The 23,329-nt window shown below is 37.2% G+C and overlaps 1 protein-coding gene across 1 annotated transcript in view; it reads right to left on the bottom strand.

Moving 5' to 3' along the window:
- Positions 1-1,058: 1,058 nt before the first annotated feature.
- The window catches only part of SHC3 (SHC adaptor protein 3), a 38,112-nt gene continuing 15,841 nt past the window's right edge, over positions 1,059-23,329 (bottom strand). Inside the window, exons 3-12 of the mRNA XM_087957958.1 lie at positions 21,202-21,265; positions 17,845-17,964; positions 16,527-16,580; positions 15,924-15,975; positions 14,515-14,641; positions 11,126-11,258; positions 9,299-9,395; positions 7,548-7,745; positions 4,526-4,821; positions 1,059-1,980 (exon numbers count right to left, since the gene is read on the bottom strand). Coding sequence (XP_087814084.1) covers positions 1,852-1,980; positions 4,526-4,821; positions 7,548-7,745; positions 9,299-9,395; positions 11,126-11,258; positions 14,515-14,641; positions 15,924-15,975; positions 16,527-16,580; positions 17,845-17,964; positions 21,202-21,265 — 1,270 coding nt within the window. The 3' untranslated portion in view covers positions 1,059-1,851. The remainder of the gene's footprint in view (positions 1,981-4,525; positions 4,822-7,547; positions 7,746-9,298; positions 9,396-11,125; positions 11,259-14,514; positions 14,642-15,923; positions 15,976-16,526; positions 16,581-17,844; positions 17,965-21,201; positions 21,266-23,329) is intronic.

The raw sequence follows: 23,329 nt of genomic DNA on the forward strand, positions 1-23,329 counted from the left end.
TTGCTAATCATGCCTATGCATAGGAATCTTCTCAACCAATGGTTAGCATCTCCTTGGAGTTAGATAAGGGTCAACAGAATTCAGGGAAGGTTGGACTTAGTTCACTTGTGCCTACATAGGGATTCTAGGCTGATCCCTCTTTTAAATCTGTCCCCAGGTTCTCCCACTCCCTAAAGATTAGAGATTTAATATTGCTTCCATTAAAGGAAGTATTGTCAATTAATGTAATTTATAGATCAAAATGTCAGAGCAGCTGGCTGCAGACATTGGAAAAAGCTAAATGGGTTGCTCCTTGGATGAGAAACCACCAAAAACTCTCTAGGCCAGGGCGTTTTACTGATTTGGGGGTGGGGATGTGGTAATGAGGCCATCTATTTAATAGCTATATGAAGCCTGCTGAAGACATAATAGTTAATTAATAAAGAAAATAATAAAGAACATTATTATCCTATCCTCGTAAGAATTTGGATTACTCTAATACAAATTTACTTCATAATTACATTTATTTATATGTTCTAAATGTAATAGAAATATTAAAAAAAAATCCCACCACACCCCAAATTATGAAATTAATTGCTCTGACGATTTAAACAAAAGCATTGAGTTGGTTCAAATAATGAAGGATAAGCCTATTGACAACTATAAAATAGAAAGTCACTCTTGACCCGATACTGTATACCCTCAATTAGATTGTGGCAGGTTGAAGATATCTGGAATTTAACTACCAGAATTATCCAACCAGCATGGCTGGCCATGGAATTCTGGGAGTTGAAGTCTACACATCTTCAAGTTGTCAAGGTTGAGAAAGCACCGCTCTAGCCTGTAGGCAGAAATCTACAGTCTAAGCTGTGGACTAGGCTGGAAAGTTTCAAAGTCCAGAAGGTGATAGTGGCAAATAATTTCTGTGTTGTTGCCAAAGCCACAATCTCCCCTACTACAGTCTCTCCTTCCCCCAACTACATATGCTTCCCCCACACCCCAAGCATTCTTGTAGAAAAAATGGGCACATAATTTTATACCTGACTGCAAAAAAAGAATTACATGTCTAATAAAATCTTGATATTGAACACTCTTTTATTAAATAAGTAATTTCATACAGCATATTAATAGAAAATTCAATGCATGTACTTCATACACAGATCACATCAAGTCAAAGTCAAAACAAATTGCAAACAATCTGGAGTAGTGTTATATACGAACCAAAATGAGACACCTAAAGTGTGGGGAAATGATCATTTGCTTGAGAAACAAGAATGTGTTAAAAAGTTGATTCAGGATAACATTTTCTGTTGGAATTCTATCTCACAGAGTCATTTTCCTTTATCTGATGCTTGTTCATTGCATTTTTTTCTGTTTGCTTTCTACTATTGTGCTTATATTACATTTCTACTATTACCTTTTTTTAGCTTTAATTTTCTAAAGGAAACAAGGCTTGTGACACTTACATTCTAACTTCACAATCATACACTACTCAGATCTTTTCTTCTGCTAAAACTGCGCTGAAGAGTAGAAAAATGGTTGTTGTCTTCAGCAGATTGACTTCAAAAATATAACTATCTACCATGTCTATATAGAATGGGACATGTGTGTATGTACACAAACAGTGTTCCTGTTAAGGAATGAGAACACTTTGAATAAAGACACTTTTCTGAATATCCTCCCAAGCAATGTTTTTTTTAAAAATTGCTTCCCTATTCCGAAGTCCTAAAAACATTATTCTAGTCCCCTGCAGAACTGGTATTTCTTCGGCCTATAGAAACCTCAATGGATGATGTTGTTTTTCTATAGACCTACAGCTACATTTTATTTCTGATTGTGGTTTGTTGCACATCTCACCAGCCACAGGGCCAGTCACTGGTTTTTTTCAGCAGGCTGTTGGAGGCAGAGTTCAGTTCCAGAAGAGACAATGGGTAAATTGTACTCAAGATGATGCTTGATCAGGTGGCCAATGCTATCAAAGGTACGATCCTTCGTACGAATCTGAAAATAAGAAAGGACATGCGATCATATCATTTGCCAGATTTAATTATGCTTAACTTAAGGTCCAAGCAAGGTGTAACAATTCATTCATATGAATTTGATAGGTATGGCAGTCTGGAAAATTATAAGGTTTGGAAAATCAGACTGGGAGAAGACCAATGAAAAAAGTGAGGGATCAACTTCAAAATGAACCTATTTCTTTGGTCTATGCCTATTTCTTTAACTGCCATGCTTGATTTTACTAATCTAAAGACCAATATAAAAATATTGTACAACAGTTGTGAAAATGACTACTTTTTAATTTTTAGTGCAGATTTTTAATGTCCAACTTATTGATGTACATAATGAGCAAATACATGGATCACATTGTGAATGAGGAGACTAAAGTTAAATTGAAACACTGGGATATTCTTTAAGAGCTCAGATCTAAGCTTAGGAACTGGAGTATTTAACAGTTTTTTGAGCAGAAAAACCTGAATCGTACTTCTGAAATGTGGCATGTTTCCTCTCTTTATGAAGCTTCTCCCTGCTTTGCAACCTCAGCTTAATATAGCCTCATTGATGTGGTGAGAATAATCTTTGACTGTCCTCTGCTGTTCAAATATGAAAGTTGCACCTATTATTTCTTGGTTCTTCAACAAGAAGCAGAGACCAGCCTATAAATAAGTAGAGAAATTTAGAGCCCATAAAAAGGGTGATGTATCCTACTGAAGTTTTATTGGCACTAAGGATTATACAGAATCATCCATTCTACTTCAAATGATATCAAGACCAAAAATTTTTCCCCCTGCTCTTTCCTGGTGAGAAAACAATTCCCTCCTAAATGAAGGATGATCCAAGCCATATCAGAGATGGCTTCCAGGGAATGTGGTTCAATAGGTTCATATGGAAAGTTACTCAGTTTTGAAAGAAATTGGCTGGGAACCAGAAGTAGGTCTGCTGGTGCATTCTCGGAATAGAGACTTATTTGCAAATAAAACTGATTCCACAAAAAGAACCAACAGAGTTCTTTCCCTGTCAGAAGAAAATTATTCCATGTACAATCTAGCTAGTGATGTTGAACACTCGAAATGAATTTGATACATATGTCAAAATCATGTCATCTGACACATGAATTGCCAAATTGATCCAACACATTACATCAGTTTATTTGTCTCTAGATTGCTTTGGAGAGGTTCAACCACCTTTCAGGCCTTAATGAGGCCTTAAATTGGACTGCAACTCTTCTTCCATATATATGAAAGAGTTAGTGGAGCAGGTGGCTAAACTTTATGCTGAGTTTTCTCATACTGACTGGGAAATCTCTTCACAAACTTTGCCTTCAGACATGTAGGAGAACCATGTAGGTTGCTTTGCACAGGAACACTTTTAGCAGCCAGAAAATGGCATCTGGTTCATCAGATTCAAGCCTAAGATCAGGGCAGGAGTCCAAACTTTACATCCAAAACCTGGAGCAAAAGAGAATGACCTTATTCTTTGCAACATCTTCTCAAGTATTTGAAGAGTGTTAACATATCCCTCCTCAGTTGTTCTGCAAGCAATCATCATCGGGCTTAATTTTTAGTATCCTGATTGTTCCCTTCTCCAAGCCTCTATCTTAAAACATGTAGACCAGAACTGGACAAAGTATTTCAGGCTGCATCTCACCAAAGCACATTATGATAGAATGATTGTGTGTGAGAGAGATTTGGAAATGAAACAAAGAGAAAAGAGATAATTGGATGAAGAGTGGACTCTTGCAATTTTTAAGATCTTGGTTATTTCATATCTGTCCCATAGAAGGCTCCCCTTGCCAATAAACCATACCAACTAGCCCTGCCAGCCAAGTAAAGAACTGGGTTTTTTTTTTAAAAAAAAAAAAGGTTTTATTTTTAAATTGGAATATAATATTCTTTGTGGTGGTTTCACACAACTGTATTGGCTTTTGGATAGGCAATTTGGGGTTATTAGGCTGCCTTGTCCTTCTCTTGCTGTCTTACCTGAAAAGAAGTTGCAGGGGTAATGTCTCAAAATATTATTGAGGTGAAATCCTTCAGTTTATTAAGCTGAACCTCTGTAGTGTCACTCTCCCTTAAAGATCTCTCCCCCATTTCATTTTAATCCCATTTGTTTACCCTCATGAAAAAGTTGCAGATATTTTGATGCTTATGGTTGAAACTTTTATTGACTCATATCTAGATGAACTGAATTGTACTGCCTATGAATTTCAGAATAAATCAAAATGAATCAAATCACGCAACTATTGAATCTCAGGTTTTCGATCTGAATTAAATTGGGGCTGATTTGCACACACCGAATCCTTATGAAGCTTCTGGGATGGTATCCCTCAAGAAGCAGGAGTGGGTTTCATCAAGCTGAAGCATCTCTTCAAAATTGGCCTGGTCCCCAAGATAAGATTCTCTATTCCTATGGATATCCTACTGCATCCTCACAAGTTAAGTGTGAATCAGTCTGTTTTAATGATGAAAATGGATAGTGTAGAAGGCTGTGTCTCTACAACCTAAAATAAAAGAGGTCTTCTCTCTCCTTAGGATCACATACTTACAACTCCTTCAGGATCTACCAACAGAAGATGTTTGGCCTGTCCATTCTGTAACCCAGTGAGGACATAGGATCCTGGATTGGAGGTACTTTTCCTAACCAGAAAGTCTCCACTTTTCTTTAAGAGATGTTCTGCTTCTTTCCTTGTCATTTCTCCTTGATACCAGGGCTCAACGCTCAGTTCTTCAGCTACAGCTGCCCCACATGCTCTGGACAGGAGAGGACTGGTACATTCAACTGAGGTAGCTTTATTTAAAACAGGCCCAGGCATTTGATTCTTGAGAGCATCTTCAAAAGGGCCTGTAAACAGAAGAAATAACAGAAAGAAATTAGCAACACAAGTAGCCCAGCAATCATTTTATGCCATCCAAATTTCTTAATTTTTCTGTATACTGTAAAGAGGTCTAGATAAATTGCACCTACTGTTCTCTTCGACTGAGACAAAGGGGTTTTAATTCATCTTAACTTGCACTGGTTGTTCTACTACATGTCAAAAACCCTCTGGACTTTTATAGTTAATTCAGTTGGGTAGAAAAGAAATTATACTTAACTTTTTTTCCAAAACTAAATATATTTCAATACAATTTTTATGAATAACATTAGCACGTTTCTGTATTAATTTAGTTATAAGGTGATCAAAGGGCTCCTCAGATTAAAAGTTAGGTCAAAGAGAAGCTGCAGGGTGATGGAGTAATATGTAATAAAAGAATAACAGCAAGTCTATTACCTTAGCAGAGGAAATAAAATTTAAAAAGCAAGAAATTCCTAGATATTTTCAAGCATCACTTTCTGGACACTGCCTAACAGGAAGGATAAGAACTGAGGTCCAATCTCAATCTGCGGTCCAGGAGAATCTCATGATTTTTGGTATTCAAAGCCTTGAAGAATTCAAGAAAACTAGTCATATATATTTCTATCCATTTTCCAGCACAAGTCATTCCCTAAGGCAATTTAATTATCCAAGCAAATGATAGCCCATCTCTTCACATACTCTATTCCTATTGTTAGGGATATACACCCTAGCAGAACGTGCAACGGCAGTCTAGCAGGCAGGCAGATATGTGAGATAAAAACGTTGTAGTAGCTTACACTCAGTAAGACAGATACACTGTGCAAGTTAAATAGTTTTTTTATTCCAGCAAGAGTTATAGCATAGTCAAACAGTCCATACGTCATACACTAAGTTCAGTCAGTCCGGGGGTTATTCAGTTTGCAAAGTCCAGTGTCGAAAAAGAGTTCATTAAACTTACAATATCAGTCCAGTGATATATCTCTTTTGCAGTCAGAGATATGAAGAAAAATCAAACCCGTTTTCTTCTCTCAGCAAACACGCAGTTATCACCATCAATCCATCATTGTCAGCATTCCAGTAAAAGCCGGGCAAACAGTGAGCTCTCTTGCTCCCTCTTATGGTGATTTTACAACCGCACCCAAAATACTTGGTTTACAGTTTAAAGTGATACATACACTTAAACTCACTAACATAGTTTATATATATTATTTTACCCAAACTAAGTTAGGTAACCAATGTTATCCCTAACACCTATCAAGGGAGGGAGGGAGGGAAGAAGGAAGGAAGGAAGGAAGGAAGGAAGGAAGGAAGGAAGGAAGGAAGGAAGGAAGGAAGGAAGGAAGGAAGGAAGGAAGGAAGATAAAATGGGCTTGCTGGACCCAACCATCTGGACAATTTCCGTCCAGACTCCAACCATTCTTTTTTAGAGAGGAAGGTTAAGCTTTAACTCCAGAAGACTCTCAAGAAAAAGATTTATCCTGGTTGTTAAAGTCAGGCTTCAGGCTGGGGTTCAGCATGCAAATAGCATGCTTATTGATGACTTGTGACAAAGTCAGGATGGAGGAACATGCTCCTTGATCTCTCAGCAGTACTGAACATGCTATTCTTTTGGATCAGCTTTAGGCTTAAAAGTGAAAGCATTGTACAGAACATACAGAATAAGAGTTGGAAGGGACTTTGTAGGTCATTTAGTCCACTCCAACCTCTTGCTCAAGGAGGCCTATACCAAGGCCTATACCATTTCTGACTGGGATGTCCAGTCTCTTCTTGAAAGCCTTAGCAATAAAGCACCCACAACTTCTGAAGGCAGGCTTTTCCCTTGGTTGATTGTTCTCACTGTCAGAAAAATTTCTCCTTATTTCTATATTGAATCTGTCCTTGATCAGTTTCCATCCATTGTTCGTTGTCTGACCTTCAGGTCCTTTGGAAAATAGGTTAACCCTCTCTGTGACAGCCCCTCAAATATTGGAACACTGCTAACATGTCACCTGAGTTCTTTCTCTTCATTAGACTAGTCATGCCCAGTTCTTGCAACCGTTCTTCATATGTTTTAGCCTCCAGCCCCCTAATAATCTTTGTTGCTCTTCTCTACACTCTTTCTAGAGTCTCCATATCCTTTTTATAGTGTGGTGACCAAAACTGGATGCAGTATTCTAGGTGTGGTCTTGTTAAGGCTTTATAGAGTGGTATTCACATGAGTGTTTCACAGTAGTTCTCCTGCTTTCTATGTGACCAAATTCAGTTAAAATTGGAATGTTAAATTAAATTAGAACATCAATGTAAATTGCTCGCTGATTATTTCTGTGAGTCCTAAAGTGAAGATTATCACTGCTTCACAGCAGGTTTAAAGCAGCAAATGACTGGAAGTTCAATTAATCCATCATTTCCTCCCTGCAGAACAAATGGCAGCCTTCCTGCTCAGCTCCCATTTGCTTTTCCAAAAGCAGATAGTCAAAAATAGTTGACTGTTCAAAAAAAGCAGGAGGAATGTGAACATTTGGTTCAAAATAATTTTTTTTAGCAATTGTTGAGGAAGTTGAATCATGTCATAATCTTATTAGCCAATAAGTGTCCATTCTGAATCTCTTTCCAGGATTGCACTTTTCAATCAATATACTGTATAATGGTGGTTATAAAATTGTTGACCACTTAATAAATTCTAAAAAGCAAAAAGAAAAAAAAAACGATCATCTATTTCAAATTAGATTTTAAAAAGATGGTAAGATGAACTTACTCATGTCAAAAAGATCTTTTCCTGGCCTGCTGTCTTTGGTGCTTTCTACTTTTTCAGTAAACAAATTTTCAGCCTCTGTCTGAAGAGCATGTAGAGTTTCCATATTGATATGTCGTGTATTCACATACATGGGCATCATCTCTTTTGATGGATCAACATTGGATTTTCCTTCTGGCATACTGTAGATGTCTAAAGACCCTGTGAAACCAATACATCCAATGAAAACTAATATATCCCAAATTCAATAGTTCATTTTGCTTCAATTCTAGAAACTCAATTTTTCACTCTTTCTCCATTATGTAGAATTCATTCTGCATCATTGTTGACCATGTCATCATTCCAATAGTATTTTTTCCTGTCCTGTGAACAATCAGACTTGTGCAGTTTTTAAAATGTTTGTTTCAATGTTAATTTTATAACCTTGTTTTTCTCATTTTCATATAGTAAAATAGCATCTGGACACAAAAGCCATACAAATAGATAAGATTAAAAAATAGGGGAAACTGTTAATAATTCTTGTCCCCTACAAATACAGCTAAATGTAATTATTATAAATCACTTAAAGTCAGTTAATAGCAATTCATCTGAAATACCACTGCTACTTTTAGAAGAATACAATAAAAGTGACAGAGGCAGACAGCAGGAAGTTTTTAATTAATTTTGGAAAGTTTCTTTGCTAAATAAAACAGACTTCAAGTAAATATACAGGCAGATTTTTACAGCAGAGAAGAACTCTGCTAGATATGTTTGATAGCTAAAGAGCCATAGTGTGAAAACAAAATTTAACCAAGATAAAAATAGAAAGCTCTTCTAACACAATATTCTCTAATTGGTCAATGACAAAAACCCACATTGCTGGGATTCTCACATATAACTACACGAATACATTATCATTTCCGAGGTACTGGAAGAAACTCAAAGTGACCAATACCAGCTAAAGAACTAGCATATGTGATTTCACATTGTGTGAATACTAATCATAATAGTAATAATCACAAAATATAAAGAGGTGCAAATAGAAGAATGTGACAAAAGAAAGTAAAGATTGTTCCAATATTAAAAGGCATCACTTGAACACCATCAGCAATGACAAAATCATGATTAGTCAATTAATCAAAGCAACTTTACCTGGAACATCTTGCATCCTACAATGATACCTTTAACACCATCAAACATCAAACTAAATAAGTAGATAAAAATGCTGAGCTTGTTCAGTAACACCAATGTCAATGCCAATAGTGTTTAGCAATAGCACTTAGACTTATATACTGCTTGACAGTGCTTTACAGCCCTCTCGAAGCAGTTTACAGAGTCAGCATATTGTCCCCAACAATCTGGGTCCTCATTTTATCATCCTCAGAAGAATGGAAGGCTGAGTCAAACTTGAGCCTGCTTAACTTTAAGCGGAGTGCCAGACTTTTTGGAATTATTATTTTACCCTATCCTTTCTATATATAATTCAAACTCTATCCAATTAAAAAACAATGAAAGATGGACACAAAAGCCAAACTCAAGAAAAGCCAGACCTACATTATTATCTTGCATGCTCTCCAAAAGATAAGTAAGGACAGTATCATCTGAATTTTGTGGGAGCAGGGGAATGCTATTCTGTGTGATAGGTCCAGTGATGGAGAAAGCATGTTTCTTGGGTCCTACTAGATAATTGAGTGAGAATCTACTGTAGAACATGTGTTGGAAGTATGCAGTACTGTACCTTGAGTGTACATATAAAATACAAGATTATGGTTTACCTTGCCTGCTGGGTGCCCGTTGCCGGTCTTCACCACACAGATCTGTAATGTGCTGGCTCTGGTAGTATGTTTGCTCTTTTCCCAATGCTGATGCAGACTAAGGCAGTAGTAAAAATATTCTTCATGCAAACTTTACCTTTAAAAACTGTTAAGCATTTTCAGTAGGTCTTTTTTTATGATTGGTCCAGGTGTAATTCTACCCAAACCCAGTCTTCGTTCATTCATCATGTTTACACTATGCTTGAGCATGAATGAGTTTGCATAGGAGGATGAAAGTAATGATGACCTTCTGGAAAACTGCATTCCTTTCCTGTTTTATTAACCCCTGTAATTCTAAATGACAAAGTTGGTATATTACATCTATAAAAGAAACTCCTCCACTTGAATCAGTCTCTCCTAATCAAAGAAGGAAGGAAGGAAGGAAGGAAGGAAGGAAGGAAGGAAGGAAGGAAGGAAGGAAGGAAGGAAGGAAGGAAGGAAGGAAGGAAGGAAGGAAGGAAGGAAGGAAGAAAGGAAGGAAGGAAGGAAGGAAGGAGGGAGGAGGGAGGAGGAGAAAAAGAAAGAAGGAAGGAAGGAAGGAAAGAAAGAAAGAAAGAAAGAAAGAACGGACAGGGAAATGACTATCTTAGTTAAATTAGGAGAGTGTAAAGAACAAAAGTTACCAGAGCAGTGCTTTCCTTCACAATCTAGTAAACAGTTATTAAATATTAAATATATATGAAATAATATTAAATATTTCCTTCATTCTATTATTAGATGCAAAATACCAGAACATAAACTCAGTTACTGCCTACTGGTAAAAAAATGAACCAAACCAAAGTTAGTTTCAAACATGACCAAGCAGGAAGGAGTTTGTCAGGTTATGTTATTATTCCTGAGTCAATTACACTAACATCTCTTTTTGGCCCATGGGTCATTTATAGAAACAATATAACGTACCATTCTCCTCCCTAAATGATGTCATGCTACCTATTGCATTTTAAATGAAGATACTACATTCATTAATATTTGCCCAAATATTAATGGCATTTGGGAGTGGGGGGAAGCCCATAGATGTCTAAGACATAAACAGGAACTCTAGTGAAGATCTTGTTCCCATGAACAAAAGCAGTGGCAATAAAGAAATAAAGATTTATGATAGGGCTGTTCTTCCGCATACAATTATACTGCCATTTTGAAAAGATGTTGCAGACCTGGGCAGGGTTTTAAAAAAGTTACAAGAAATGAGGACAATGGGCAGCTTTCATGGATCAAATAAAAGCATGGCAGAGAAGGACTTATACAATTATATACTTGATACAGATAGATATCATACTTGGCATAGATAAAATGAAGAGGGACAAGTATTTCATCCTCTGTATGATATCAAATCTTTGGGTCAAACAGCTACATGGATTGGCTGGAGAGGCATCAGCAAAGTCTCTCCTCATCCTTTACTTCTCTGTATCTTTTAGGCAGCTATTTTCAATCTGTCTTCAACCTTAATCCTCTAAGTCAGGGGTCCCCAACCACCGGTCCGCGGACCGGTACCGGTCCGCGGAACAGGTCCTACCAGGCCGCTGGCTTGCTGGGCGCCGCCATCTTTTCGATGAAAATCAAAAAGATGGCGAGCTCGGTGAGCTTTTCCGGTAGAAAGCCATTTCTACCCGGAAAAGCTCATCGAAGCGTGGCGCCATTTTGATGAAAAAGTGCTTCCGGTGAGGTCACCGGAAGCACTTTTTCATCAAAAGATGGCGGCGCCCAGCTGATGCCGGTACCGGGCCGCGGCGTAAAAAAGGTTGGGGATCACTGCGTCTAAGTGACTTTCACAGGGATTGCTTTGCTTACCTGAGCAGGATCTGAAATAGGGGGAATTTTGATCTTGACTCTTTCGTCCACTTTGTTTGGAAAACTATTGTAGTAGGGATGTTCTGCCACTTCGCTATCTTCTTCCATCCACAGTTCATCCAAACTTTGCATCCTGCAAAGAGATGCTCAATTAATTGCTGCTTGAATTGTCTTCATTTGTTATCACAATGAAACAATAATTTAATATGGGAATAGTTTGTAAACAAGGTTTTTTGTTTTAATATCACAGAGTATCTGTGGATCCTAAAGTATGAAATAATGTGGGCACATGTTGACTGTAAAGGTCATTCTTTTAATCATTAAGCAATTAGGACTATTTTATTTGGGTACTATTTTTCTTTGATGAAGGAAGCTATTTTTCTTTAACAGACAGACAATCAGAGTTGGAAGGGACCTTGTAGGTCATCTAGTCCAACCCCTCACCCAAGCGGGAGACCCTACACCATTTCTGACAAATGGCAGTCCAATCTCTTCTTGAAAGTCTCAAGTGATGGCGCTCCCACAAGTTCCAAGGGCAAGCTGTTCCATTGGTTGATTGTTCTCACTGTCGGAAAGTTTCTCCTTATTTCCAGGTTAAATCTCTCCTTGTTCAGTTTCCATCCATTATTCCTTATCTGTCCTACAGGCACTTTAGAAAATAGCTTGACCCCTTCCTCTCTGTGGCAGCCCCTTAAATATTGGAAGACTGCTATCATGTCTCCCCTGGTCCTTCTCTTCACTAGACTAGCCAAGCCCAGTTCCTGTAACTGTTCTTCATATGTTTTAGTCTCCAGGCCCCTAATCATCCTGGTTGCTCTTCTCTGTACTTTTTCTAGAGTCTCAACATCGTTTTTGTAATGTGGTGAACAAAACTGGATGCAATACTCTAGGTGTGGTCTTACTAAGGCTTTATAGAGTGGTATTAGTACCTCCCTTGATCTTGATTGTATCCCTCTGTTAATACAATTTAGGATTGCATTAGCTTTTTTGGCTGCTGCTGTACACTACTGGCTCATATTTAGCTGGTTGTCCCCTAAGACTCCAAGATCCCTCTCACAGCTACTGCTATTGAGCCTGGTTTCACCCAGTCTATATGTGTACTTTTGGTTTTTCTTGACTAAGTGTAGGACTTTACTTTTCTCTACATTGAATTTCATTTTGTTAGATATGGCCCAGTGTTCTAGTCTGTCAAGATCCATCTGGATCTTGAGCTATCTTCTTGTGTGTTAGCTATTCCTGCCAGCTTAGTATCATCTGCAAATTTGGTAAGTTCCCCTTCTATTCCCTCATCTAAGTTGTTAATGAAGATATTGAAGATTACTGGGCCTAAGACAGAACCTTGTTGCACCCCACTGCTTACTTCCCTCCATGTAGACTTAGACCCATTAAGGACTACTCATTGAGTATGGTTTGTCAGTCAGTTGTGAGTCCATCTAGTGGTGGTGCTATCTATTCCACTTTTTTCTAGCTTACTAAGAAGTAGGTTGTGGTCTACTTTGTCGAATGCCTTGCTAAAATCTAAATATATTATGTCCACAGTATTTTGCTGGTCTACTAATTTAGTCACTATCTTTGATGAATATGATCTCAGGATAGTTGCAGGATCCAATCTGGGTCAGTCACTGGGATCAGAGGTTTTGTCTTCTGAGCTTTCGGACTTGTGCTGGAAGCCTTGAAGTTGGAGCCCATCTTCTCCCTGAAGTTCCAAAAGTTCAGAAGACAAAACGTCTGGCCCCGGGGACTGAACAGGATTGGATCCTATTTTTCTCTGAGTTCATGTTGTCCTCCAAAGAGCAAATATGAAGTGTGAGAAGGATGCTACTTTCTATCTTCAATAGGGTGTTACAGATGGAATATTCCTTATTGGAATCAGGGTTTTATGCATTAGGATTGAAAGTTCTACTATGGTACAGTTTGAGCCCTCATTCCTTTAAACAGAATGTTACTGAAAATTGCTCTTGCTCCCAGGCATTTCAGCCCAACTTCTAAATCTACTTTGAAGTCTGTTTTATAACAGTTATTCAGAGGTTAATAATAACACTAATATAATTTATTCAATTTATGAAAACACCGCATCAGAACTCAATGATAATATACAAGTACCACTTTGCCCTGCCTGATTCTCAATACACAAACAGGGCAATTCAGCTGTCTAAGATCTTCAGCATAAAACCATTTGCCCTGTCTTCTATCTTATGAACTTATTTGCCCCATTAAAAGGCATCCTAATAAACTTTATTGCCCCTTCACTCTCTTAGATGCAGAAAAATAATTAAAATAATATCACATTATATTATGTACAGGTAGTCCTCAACTTACAACCACAATTGAGCTCAAAATTTTTGTTGTTCAGTGAGGCATTTGTTAAGTGAGTTTTGGCCTATATTACCACCTTTAACTGTTGTTAAATGAATCTGGCTTCCCCATTGACTTTGGTTGTCAGAAGCTGGCAAAGGTGATCACATGATCTTGGGACATAGCAACACACATAAATATGAACCAGTTGCCAAGCATCTAAATTTTGATCACATGATCATGGCGATGCTGCAAAGATCATAACTGTGAAAAACTGTCATAAGTCATTTTTTTCAGTGCCATTGGAACTTTGAATGGTCACTAAATGAACTATTTTAAGTGGAGGACTACCTGTATAACAAGTATATAATATAGAGAGTTGTGATAGCACAGTAGTTAGAATGCAACATATTGCAGTCTAACTCTGTTGACTGCCAGCAGTTTGATTCTGATCGGCTCGAGATTGACTCAACCTTCCATCCTTCTGAGGTGGGTAAAATGATGACCCAAATTGTTGGAGGAAATATGCTGACTCTGTAAACCACATGGAGAGGGCTGTAAACAGGGGTGGGATTCTACCGGTTCAGACCGGTTCGGGTGAAACAGCCCTACTCTTTCCTGTGCTTTATTTCCTAGTTTTTTTTTTAACACAGCTGATTTGTGTGGCAGAGAGGTTTGCCGTGCATCAGTGTTTTACTCACTGGGGATGCAGCAGAAGGTAAGTAATTAAGTTGAAAATGGGCTTTTTAAAATGTAGAGCACACGTGCAAAGCACATGTTTAGTGCATGTGTTGCGCTTACTGAACTGGTTGTTAAACCGGTTGAATTGTACCACGGGCTGTAAAGCACTATCAAGCGGTATATAAGTCTATGTGCTATTTCTAAATATATAATATGATGTATCAAAAGACGATTTCTTCTGGCATGCTGCTCAGTTATCATATCTCCACACTCTAGTTAAAACACTTACAGGTAGATCTAATTAAAACATTTGCAGCTAGAGCTTGTATTAAAATTCTTGAGTAAAATAGTTCTTTGTTATTCCCCTAAACAAAGAAACCTATGTGTATAAAAATCTTGGTGATAATACGCACCTGTCTTGAAGTGCTGGAATCTTAGAGGGGCACTGCAAATACTGCTTAAAACGAAGTTCAAATGCTTGCCCTATAGTACTGATTATATCCTGGGCAAGCCCATCATAACATTCAAGAATATGACATGCTGGAAGTGATGAAAAAACAAGACCATTATTCAAATATATATCCAGGAAAAATCTCTACTACAGTTTCCAATTTTATTTGCTGAATTGTGTAAATATGAAAAAAAAAAACATCTAAGCAATGTTAATGACATCATACTGGCATTGTTTTAATTCTTGATTAGGAGCAGTTCAAACTTTGATATAAAGTGAACATCTAGATAAATGTTTTAAATAAATAAATAAAATTTTATCTGACCACTAGGCCATCCCTGGAAAGTAAAGCAAAAAAAATGAAGATCTGACTGGAACTATAGGATGTCTACTCCTGGTATAAGTGATTAATATGTTTCATTTCTTTGATAAACTTTGATACGTCAATTAGTCTTCAAGGTAGCTCAAGACCATGTTATAATGCATTTCTATCCACTCCTTAGCTAAAAAGCCCCCAAAGTGGCTTAAACATCATCAAAAGTTATCTTGCAGCAGTTAACTGGGTGGTCTACCTTGCTTCCTTGCAAAATCTGATGATCAAATTTGACATACAGATGAAAACTAGTCTACCTCAACTTTTGCTGAACTCTGCTACATCATTTGTAAAATGTTGAGAATTCTGCCCTTCCTGTCAGAAGTCATAGGTTTGAAAGGACAGGGAGCCAATCCAGCAGCATAGCAAATGCTACATATCTAACTATCCTCAAGCAAGTTCTTATGAAAATCTCTTGAGGGAGCAAAGTTATAAAGTAAGTTAATCTTGCATGCGGATGCAATGCACTCTGCTGGACTGGCTGCTAATACAATCATTATTTTTCCATTTCAAAGAGCTGTGGTGCCATAGTGGTTAGAACGTAATATTGCAGGCTAATTCTGCCGACTGCCAGCAGTTTGATTCTCACCGGCTCAAGGTTGACTCAGCCTTCCATCCTTCCAAGGTCAGTAAAATGAGGATCAGACTGTTGGGGGCAATGTGCTGACTCTGTAAACTGTTTAAAGTGGGCTGTAAAGTACGATGAAGCGGTCTAAGTGCTATTGCTATTGCAGCTCTTTTTTCTAATATAGGAAAGGATGGGAGAGTCAGTCTCAGATCTTTGATTATTTTATTAATTTGACCCTCATCATTTTGAAGGCAAGATGTGCTTTAAATGAAACATCTGAACAAATAAATACAAGCAAACTGCTAGCCAAATATCTGCAGGAAGCCATTAGAAATAGAATAATTGAAGAGAATCTTCTCTAATTGAAGAGAACCTGAACAATATATGTTTTCAAAAGGGAAATGAGACTAAAGATAAGGTATTTTTTTACCTCTGTGATTAACAGGATCCTTAGCTACATATGCAACATAGTCTGTTGTATCCTGTTGGAGGAAGATAGAGAATAAAAAAGTGAAACATTTATCATGAATATGAAAGTTTCCTTTTGTGCTGAATCAGAGGTCAGCTGAATTTTCATCTGAATCTTTGCAATCTGGTACTTAAGCCTGGATCCCATGGTGACAAAAATGTTATAAACATCAATCAAATTAAATTTTAGGACAGATACATTAATCAAGCAGGCATTCTCAAAGACTTGCATAGGTAACTTTGTAAAGTACTAACTGAGCAAATCTTTAGGTTAGAAAATCAACTGAAAGCTTAAGATGCTATTTTCAAAAACTGGGCTATAGTTTTCAAGGTCCATTAAATGAAGCTCTTACAAATTATGAAATTATTTGACTAAACACCACTGAAAATATATTCATGTATCACAAGCATGTTCAAATAAACTGAAATTTTCTTTGTCTTTCTCCCTTACCACTAAGCTCCAGGGTGTAACAACGAGCAATTTTTTTCTCAAGAAAGATAAGAAATAAATTTGGCACAATAACCTCTTGCATCAATAGCAAATGGTAAAAAGGAAGAGACTTACCACATCTACTCCAGATGCAAAAGAAATAGATTGCATATGATGGTTTGCTATAATCTGTAGAGTTAAGAAAACATAATGTGTAAGATACACAGAATGCTGGTTTTCCTTTTTTTTTTCCAGCTGTGTTCTTGAGTGTGTAAAATCAGAAGTCCAAATTAGAAATACAAGGGTATCAGTGACAAATATCATGTATCTCTACGCCTCCATTTATAGTACATTCAAATGACAACTCTGTCTGTAAGATCTTCAAGAAACATTCAGATGTGAATCTGGAATTTGGCAATGAAAGTCAATATTTGCTTTGCCACCCTCTTTGATTTTCTTTGTTTCTTTTTAATTTCAGTATGGCTCTTACTATACAGAGATCCTTTCATTATTAGCTGCTTCCAGAATAAGTGCAAAGAGCTAACAACCTCCATTTAATGCCTGTCCCCATGACACTGTTTTTGTCTTATCCTCTGGCTATGGTTTACATCAGGGGTCCCCAACCACCGGTCCGCGGACCGGTACCGGTCCGCGGAACAACTCCTACCGGGCCGCGGCTTGCTGGGCGCCGCCATCTTTTTTTCATGAAAAAGTGCTTCTGGTGAGCTTTTCCGGGTAGAAAGCTCACCGGAAGCACTTTTTCATCAAAAAAAGATGGCGGCGCCCAGCTGATGCCGCTACCGGGCCGCAGCACCCAGCTGATGCCGGTACCGGGCCGTGGCGTCAAAAAGGTTGGGGATCACTGGTTTACATAGCCCTACCCTACTGTTTTCTATATTGACAAACACCCAGTCCTTTCTCTTTAAACCACCAGAGTCACATCACAATGTTGTCTAAAACAATTAATCTTACAACATACAAAGCAAATTCACAGCTTGAAAATAGCAGAACAATAACTATGCAAAGAAGGATACCCTAATCATTACCCACTTTACACCTGCAGGAAGTAGATTAATAGATCAATAGATTAAAGGAGTTGGAAGGGGCCTTGTAGGTCATCTAGTCCAACCCACCCACCCACCCAAGCAGGAGACCCTGACAAATGGCAATCCAATCTCTTCTTGAAAGCTTCCAGTGATGAAGCTCCCACAACTTCTGAAGGCAAGCTATTCCATTGGTACTTGAAGGGGTGGGGAAATGATCTCAATTAGTGGTGAGTTCAAATGGAAGAAATGGCCTCTTGAGTTATACTACTTACCTATATTTTTACTGAAGTAAATTGGATATTCAAATGTTCATTTTTTTAAATTATAAGGATTAAAAATGGAAATAGCTTGCTTACAGTAACCATAAGATTTTAAAAAGAGAGAATGGGAATGACAAAAATACCAACCTGCTTGCAGTCAGGAGTCATCAGGTTTAAACTGGTGGTAGATATATTCAGACTGATGTTCATTCCTGCAAACTGAAGATTGCTCTTCCCCAGAATATTAGAGAGAGCTTTACTTGGTGGCTGGAAAAGTAAAATGCATGTATTTCAATATTCTACCCATATTTGACAGCTTCTGAATCCCACTGAATAAATTGACACCTCTAAAATTTAAAAATCAAGAATGTGACAATTTAATCAACGGTGTACAGATGCTTTAAATACTGATTTAAAAGAAAGAGAAAATACTATAGAGAAGAAAAATGGACCTCATTTTCTATAATTGAGAGATGGAAGCAATAGTTTTAAAACTGGAATCATCAACCTTTTCTGGAAACTGAAATCAGTAACCCCGATTGCTGGTGAGAATTTGCAGGATTGCAAACCTTAACTCCTACTTAAGATTTTTTATTATTATTTTTCAAAAAGCATTTATAGGTAGTTCTTGACTTACGACTACAATTGAGCCCAAAATTTCTGCTGCTAAGCTAGACAGTTGTTAAGTGAATTTTACCCCATTTTTGACCTTTCTTGCCCCAGTTATTAAATGAATCACTGCAGTTTTAGGTTGGTTGTTAAATGAATCTGGCTTCCCCATTGACTGCTTGATAGAAGGTCACATCCTGGGATACTGCAACTGTCATAAATATGAGCCAGTGGACAAGCATCTGAATTTTGATCATGTGACTGGGGATGCGGCAACAGTTGTGTGAAAAATGGTCATAAGCCACTTTTTTCAGTGCCATTATAACTTCATATGGTGACTAAATGACTATTCTTTATTTTAAAGGGCACTTGTATTGACTGAAGACAAATAGGTTTCTGAATAGGCACCACATTTTTTAATGATCCTAATAGCTATGGGTTGGATCAATGATCATATAAATATGCACACACAATATACATTAAATGCATGAACTTATAAATAAATATAAATATGGCCTAGTTATTTCAGGGACCATTTATCTCCTGAAGTTTGTGCCCATCCTGTAAAATTGGGCAGAGTTGGCATCTCCTGGTTCCATCAATTAAATAGTGTTGACTGATAGGATCCATGAAGTGGGCCTTCTTTGTTTCTGAGCCTGCCCTTTTGTAAGAATATTCCCTCAGATTCCTATGCCCTCGGAAGTTGTGGGTGAGCCATCACTTGAAACTTTCAAGAAGAGATTGGACTCCCATCTGTCAGAAATGGTGTAGGGTCTCCTGCTTGGGCAGGGGGTTGGACTAGATGATTTACAAGATCCCTTCCAACTCTGATTATCTGTTATGTGTTATATGGCCTCTACCCTGGCCTTACTTAAACTAGCCCTTTAAACCCAATTCTTCTCCAGGGACTAACACTTAGAGTGGCCGACCCCATGTATGATTATTGGATTGCTAGAGACTGAGCTATTTTCCTCCCAACATTTGGTTTTATTTGGTTGTGTATTATATTGTCTCAAATTGTTTAATATTGTATACTAGAGATGCAACAGAGTTGGGCAGCAAGAATCAATCAATCGATCAATAAATAAAAAAATCTGTCTCCAATCTCAATGTTTTAAAATAAAGTTTGAGAGCAGTGGCTATTCAGCTCCACATAATTTTATTAACAATTGCTAAGATTCTTGCTAGATTTGGAGACAAAATAGTCTTAGTATGTTAAAATTAAACTTGTCTGTGATTGGATAGTAGAAATATGACCCTTTCAAGCATACTGTGTCCCACTGAAGTTTGACATCAATAATACACTATGATTAGAAGGTAGGCATATAGCATGTGTCTTAAACCTCAGCGGAATGGCTAGTTTCGGTTCTTTCATTCCATGTCATTTGAGTTGAGAGATGATGTACAAATCAAATTTAACTTGCATACTTTGTGATATCCATGTGAAACCAAACATCTGGAGGTTTTGTTTACATTGTTATAAATATATAAAAGACACATACTGTACCTACCTCTTGTCTACAAATTAATCCCACAACAGTTGTGGATATCCCGAGGGAGTCACTGAATAATGTTTGAGGGAAAATAGGCATGGATTCAATTCAATCATTTTGTGGATTGGGAAATCAATGGTTTGGAATGGTGGGATTGCTTTCCTCTTGAAGAATTAAGTGTGAGGTTGATAATTCTCTTGAGCTCACTACTATAGTCAATAGCCTGGGTGGTAGAAGTTATAAAAAATGTCTTTTACTAGTTAAGGACAACATAGCAACTATCACATGTGCAAAATTGTAGAAACTACCATAGTCATTTGTAACCCACCTCTACTTATCACTAAATTGAAGTAATGTTCTATTCTACACTGTAGTTGCTTTGAATCTAGCTCAGAAACTCACAAATACCTCAATGTGAATGAAAGAACAATGAAAGGAAATGGGTTACGTTTGTTGAGAAGGTGAGTTTAAAAAGTGAATACTAACTAAATATTCTGCCCATTTTAAAGGATGGGCACAAACTTCAGGAGATAGATGGCCCCTGAAACAACTAGGCCATATTTATATTTATGTATATTTATATGCATTTAATGTTAATTGTATGTGCATATATTTATATGATCACTGACCTACCCTGTAGCAATTAGGATCATAAACAATGCAGTGCCCTATTCAGAAATCTGAAGCTTCCGGATAGGTACTTTTATGATATTCTGGTTAGGGCTACCAGATATGGGGTGTCTTTAGAGAACTGCTAGGTTGTTAAATGGCACTAAGATTTAAAATTGTCTGTGTCTTTTCACAGTCATCTAGTAGTCATCTGGATTGAAAACCAGTTTGGTCTAATGGCTAATCCTTAACCCTGGTTAACTCTGGTTAATACACCGAGCAAGGAAAAAGAAAACCTGAGTTCCAGTCCTGCCTTTGGCGTAGAAACCAACTGCATACTTTGGGCTCTTTCAACCTTAGGAAGAAGACAGTAGCAAACCACTTCCAAAAATGTGGCTGAGAAAACTGAATGAATTTATCCATGTAGTCACCAGTAGTCAAAATATAAATGTGAATAAAAAGATAATTCTTCTTACCAGGACCTTATTCTGCTCAAATTCTTATATATGTTTGTACAAAAAAACTAAATGTAAATGTACTTAGTGCTTGTGAATTATTTGTATCACATTATCTTGGGTAGAAGCAATATAAATTAATAAAGAAACAAGACAGCAGTTTTGTTTGAAGGTGAAGATGTTCTAGGACTGAAAAGACTCAGGCTCATGTCTCCTTTGAGGCACAGAAGCTGACTGGTTAATTTTGGGATATTTTTTGGAGATAAAATTGGAGAAGGACATGATAGTTGGGAAACAATATAATGGTAAGTCAATAAATAAATAATTAAGATTACTACCTTTCTTCTTTTAAAAGCTCCTTTGGTTCCTGGCAAAGCTTCACAAACAAGGCCAATTGCTTCTCTAAAAAGATGGAATAGGATGTCAAAAGCAAATGCTTATGCTATTTTTCTTCATTTATTTTTACAAACAGTGCTTGAAAACCTAAATTGGTCCCTTATGACATTAATGTATATAAGAATCTGCAGAAAAATCTGAAGTTAAAATTAGCATTGTATGATATTAGGCAGTTGAAATATTGTATATTTTGACAATTTCATAACTTGCATTAATTGTGCTAATAGGAACAGCTGGATGACTGAAACAGCAAATTCTCCTAGAGGAATGTGAGTTAATAGCAGAATATATTTTTAATGCATGGATTTTCCTTCTACCTGAAAGATATACTTTGGGTTTCTGGAGTCAATGAGATTGATTTTAGATTAGATATAACAGGCACTTCCATACCGAAGAGAGTATATGAACATTTATTTTGAATCAATGCAAACAGTCTGAATAAATATATGGCAAATTCTGTCAACTCTTAATTTTCATTTTCTTGCAGTTTTTGGTTTAAATGCACACAAGCACATGAACATACACCAACACAGAGCACAATGCTTCACCGTCAAATCAAGTCAAATAAACTCTTATTGAATATAATGTCAGGATGATCTGAGTGCTTTGTTACAGAAAAAGACTCCTCAGTCTTAATATTTACTTCTATTATAGATGGACTGTTAATTTTATTAGTTGTATGCTGATCTATGACTGAAATAAAATAAAATGAAAAGAAATGTAAAATAAAAATTTTGCGTTGAATAACCTTCATAGTTCCATAGCCATAAAGGATTGGCAGTAATGTTCTACAGATACTGGTAATCCTCGATTTACAACCACAATTGAGTCCAGGATTTATTTTGCTAAGTGAGACATTTGTCCGATTTTATGATCTTTCTTGTCACAACTGTGAACCACTGCAGTTGCTAAATTAGTAACATGGTTGTTAAGTGAATCTGGCTTCCCCATTGATTTAGCTGGTCAGAGGGCTGGAAAAGATGGTTACATGACCCCAGGACACTGCAACGTCATAAATATGAACCAGTTGTCAAGCATCCAAATGTAAATCACATGACCATGGGGATGTCATAGGTCATTTCAGCAGCTGCAAAATTATTGTTTCATAGGACATGACATAATAGTTGCTAGCATTCTTTCCTCTGATAGTTGTTCCCTATGCTGGGACTGGGACTGCAAGGATAAAGACAGACAGACAGACAGACAGACAGACAGACAGACAGACAGACAGAAAGAAAGAAAGAAAGAAAGAAAGAAAGAAAGAAAGAAAGAAAGAAAGAAAGAAAGAAAGAAAGAGAGAAAAGGAAGGAAAAGCTGAAACAGAATGACTTCTTGATACCTAGCATAGAAAAATAGCAGATAATCAAGAGGAACGATTGGCATCTCTTGTCCTTTCTGCCTATGGCAAGAAATTAGATTATAAAAATCCAGATTAGCCTAACAGAAGTAAACTATTGTTTAAAAAATTGCAAAAGAAAAAGTGGGAAAAACTGATGGGGATTATAAATAAAAGAAAATGGCATCTTATTCACATTCCCTGAATGCAACAGGATGACTGCCCAATAAAATCCTTATCTGGAAACACCAAAATTATCATGTGCTTTAAAAAAAAGTATGCCAAAAATAGGGTTAAATACTGGCTTGCATTTGTTAACCCCTTTGAAGCAATGGACAAGCTTCCTCCAACTTGGTGTTGTCTTCATCGGAAGACCAGAAGCATCAACCTCTATTTCCTGATTTCCACAGCTGACAAGCATTCCCAGAAGAGCATCTGTTGGCAAAAAGAAGTATCCAATTTTGTCATGGATGGGTGTTTATGATATATCTTGCTTTCTTGATCAGACTGATTATTGGGCCAGAAAAGGTGTGATGACCCGGGGCGTGGCACAAAGGCAACACCATCAAATAAGCAGGAAGAATCAGTCCCTTTATTATCTCCAACTCTGGCCCCAATGTCCAGGTTACCTTCGGCTGGAGAAAAACTCTCCCAGGAATAGTCTTTAAGTGGAGGAAATTCAGTCCGAAAATGAAGTACATACAAACTGTAACTAAAAATCCAAACAAACCACG

Source organism: Notechis scutatus, chromosome 2 (genome assembly GCF_049901735.1).
Source record: "Notechis scutatus isolate UNSWTSFEM ecotype Mainland chromosome 2, rNotScu1.2, whole genome shotgun sequence".
In the NCBI taxonomy this organism is placed as follows: Eukaryota; Metazoa; Chordata; class Lepidosauria; order Squamata; family Elapidae; genus Notechis; species Notechis scutatus.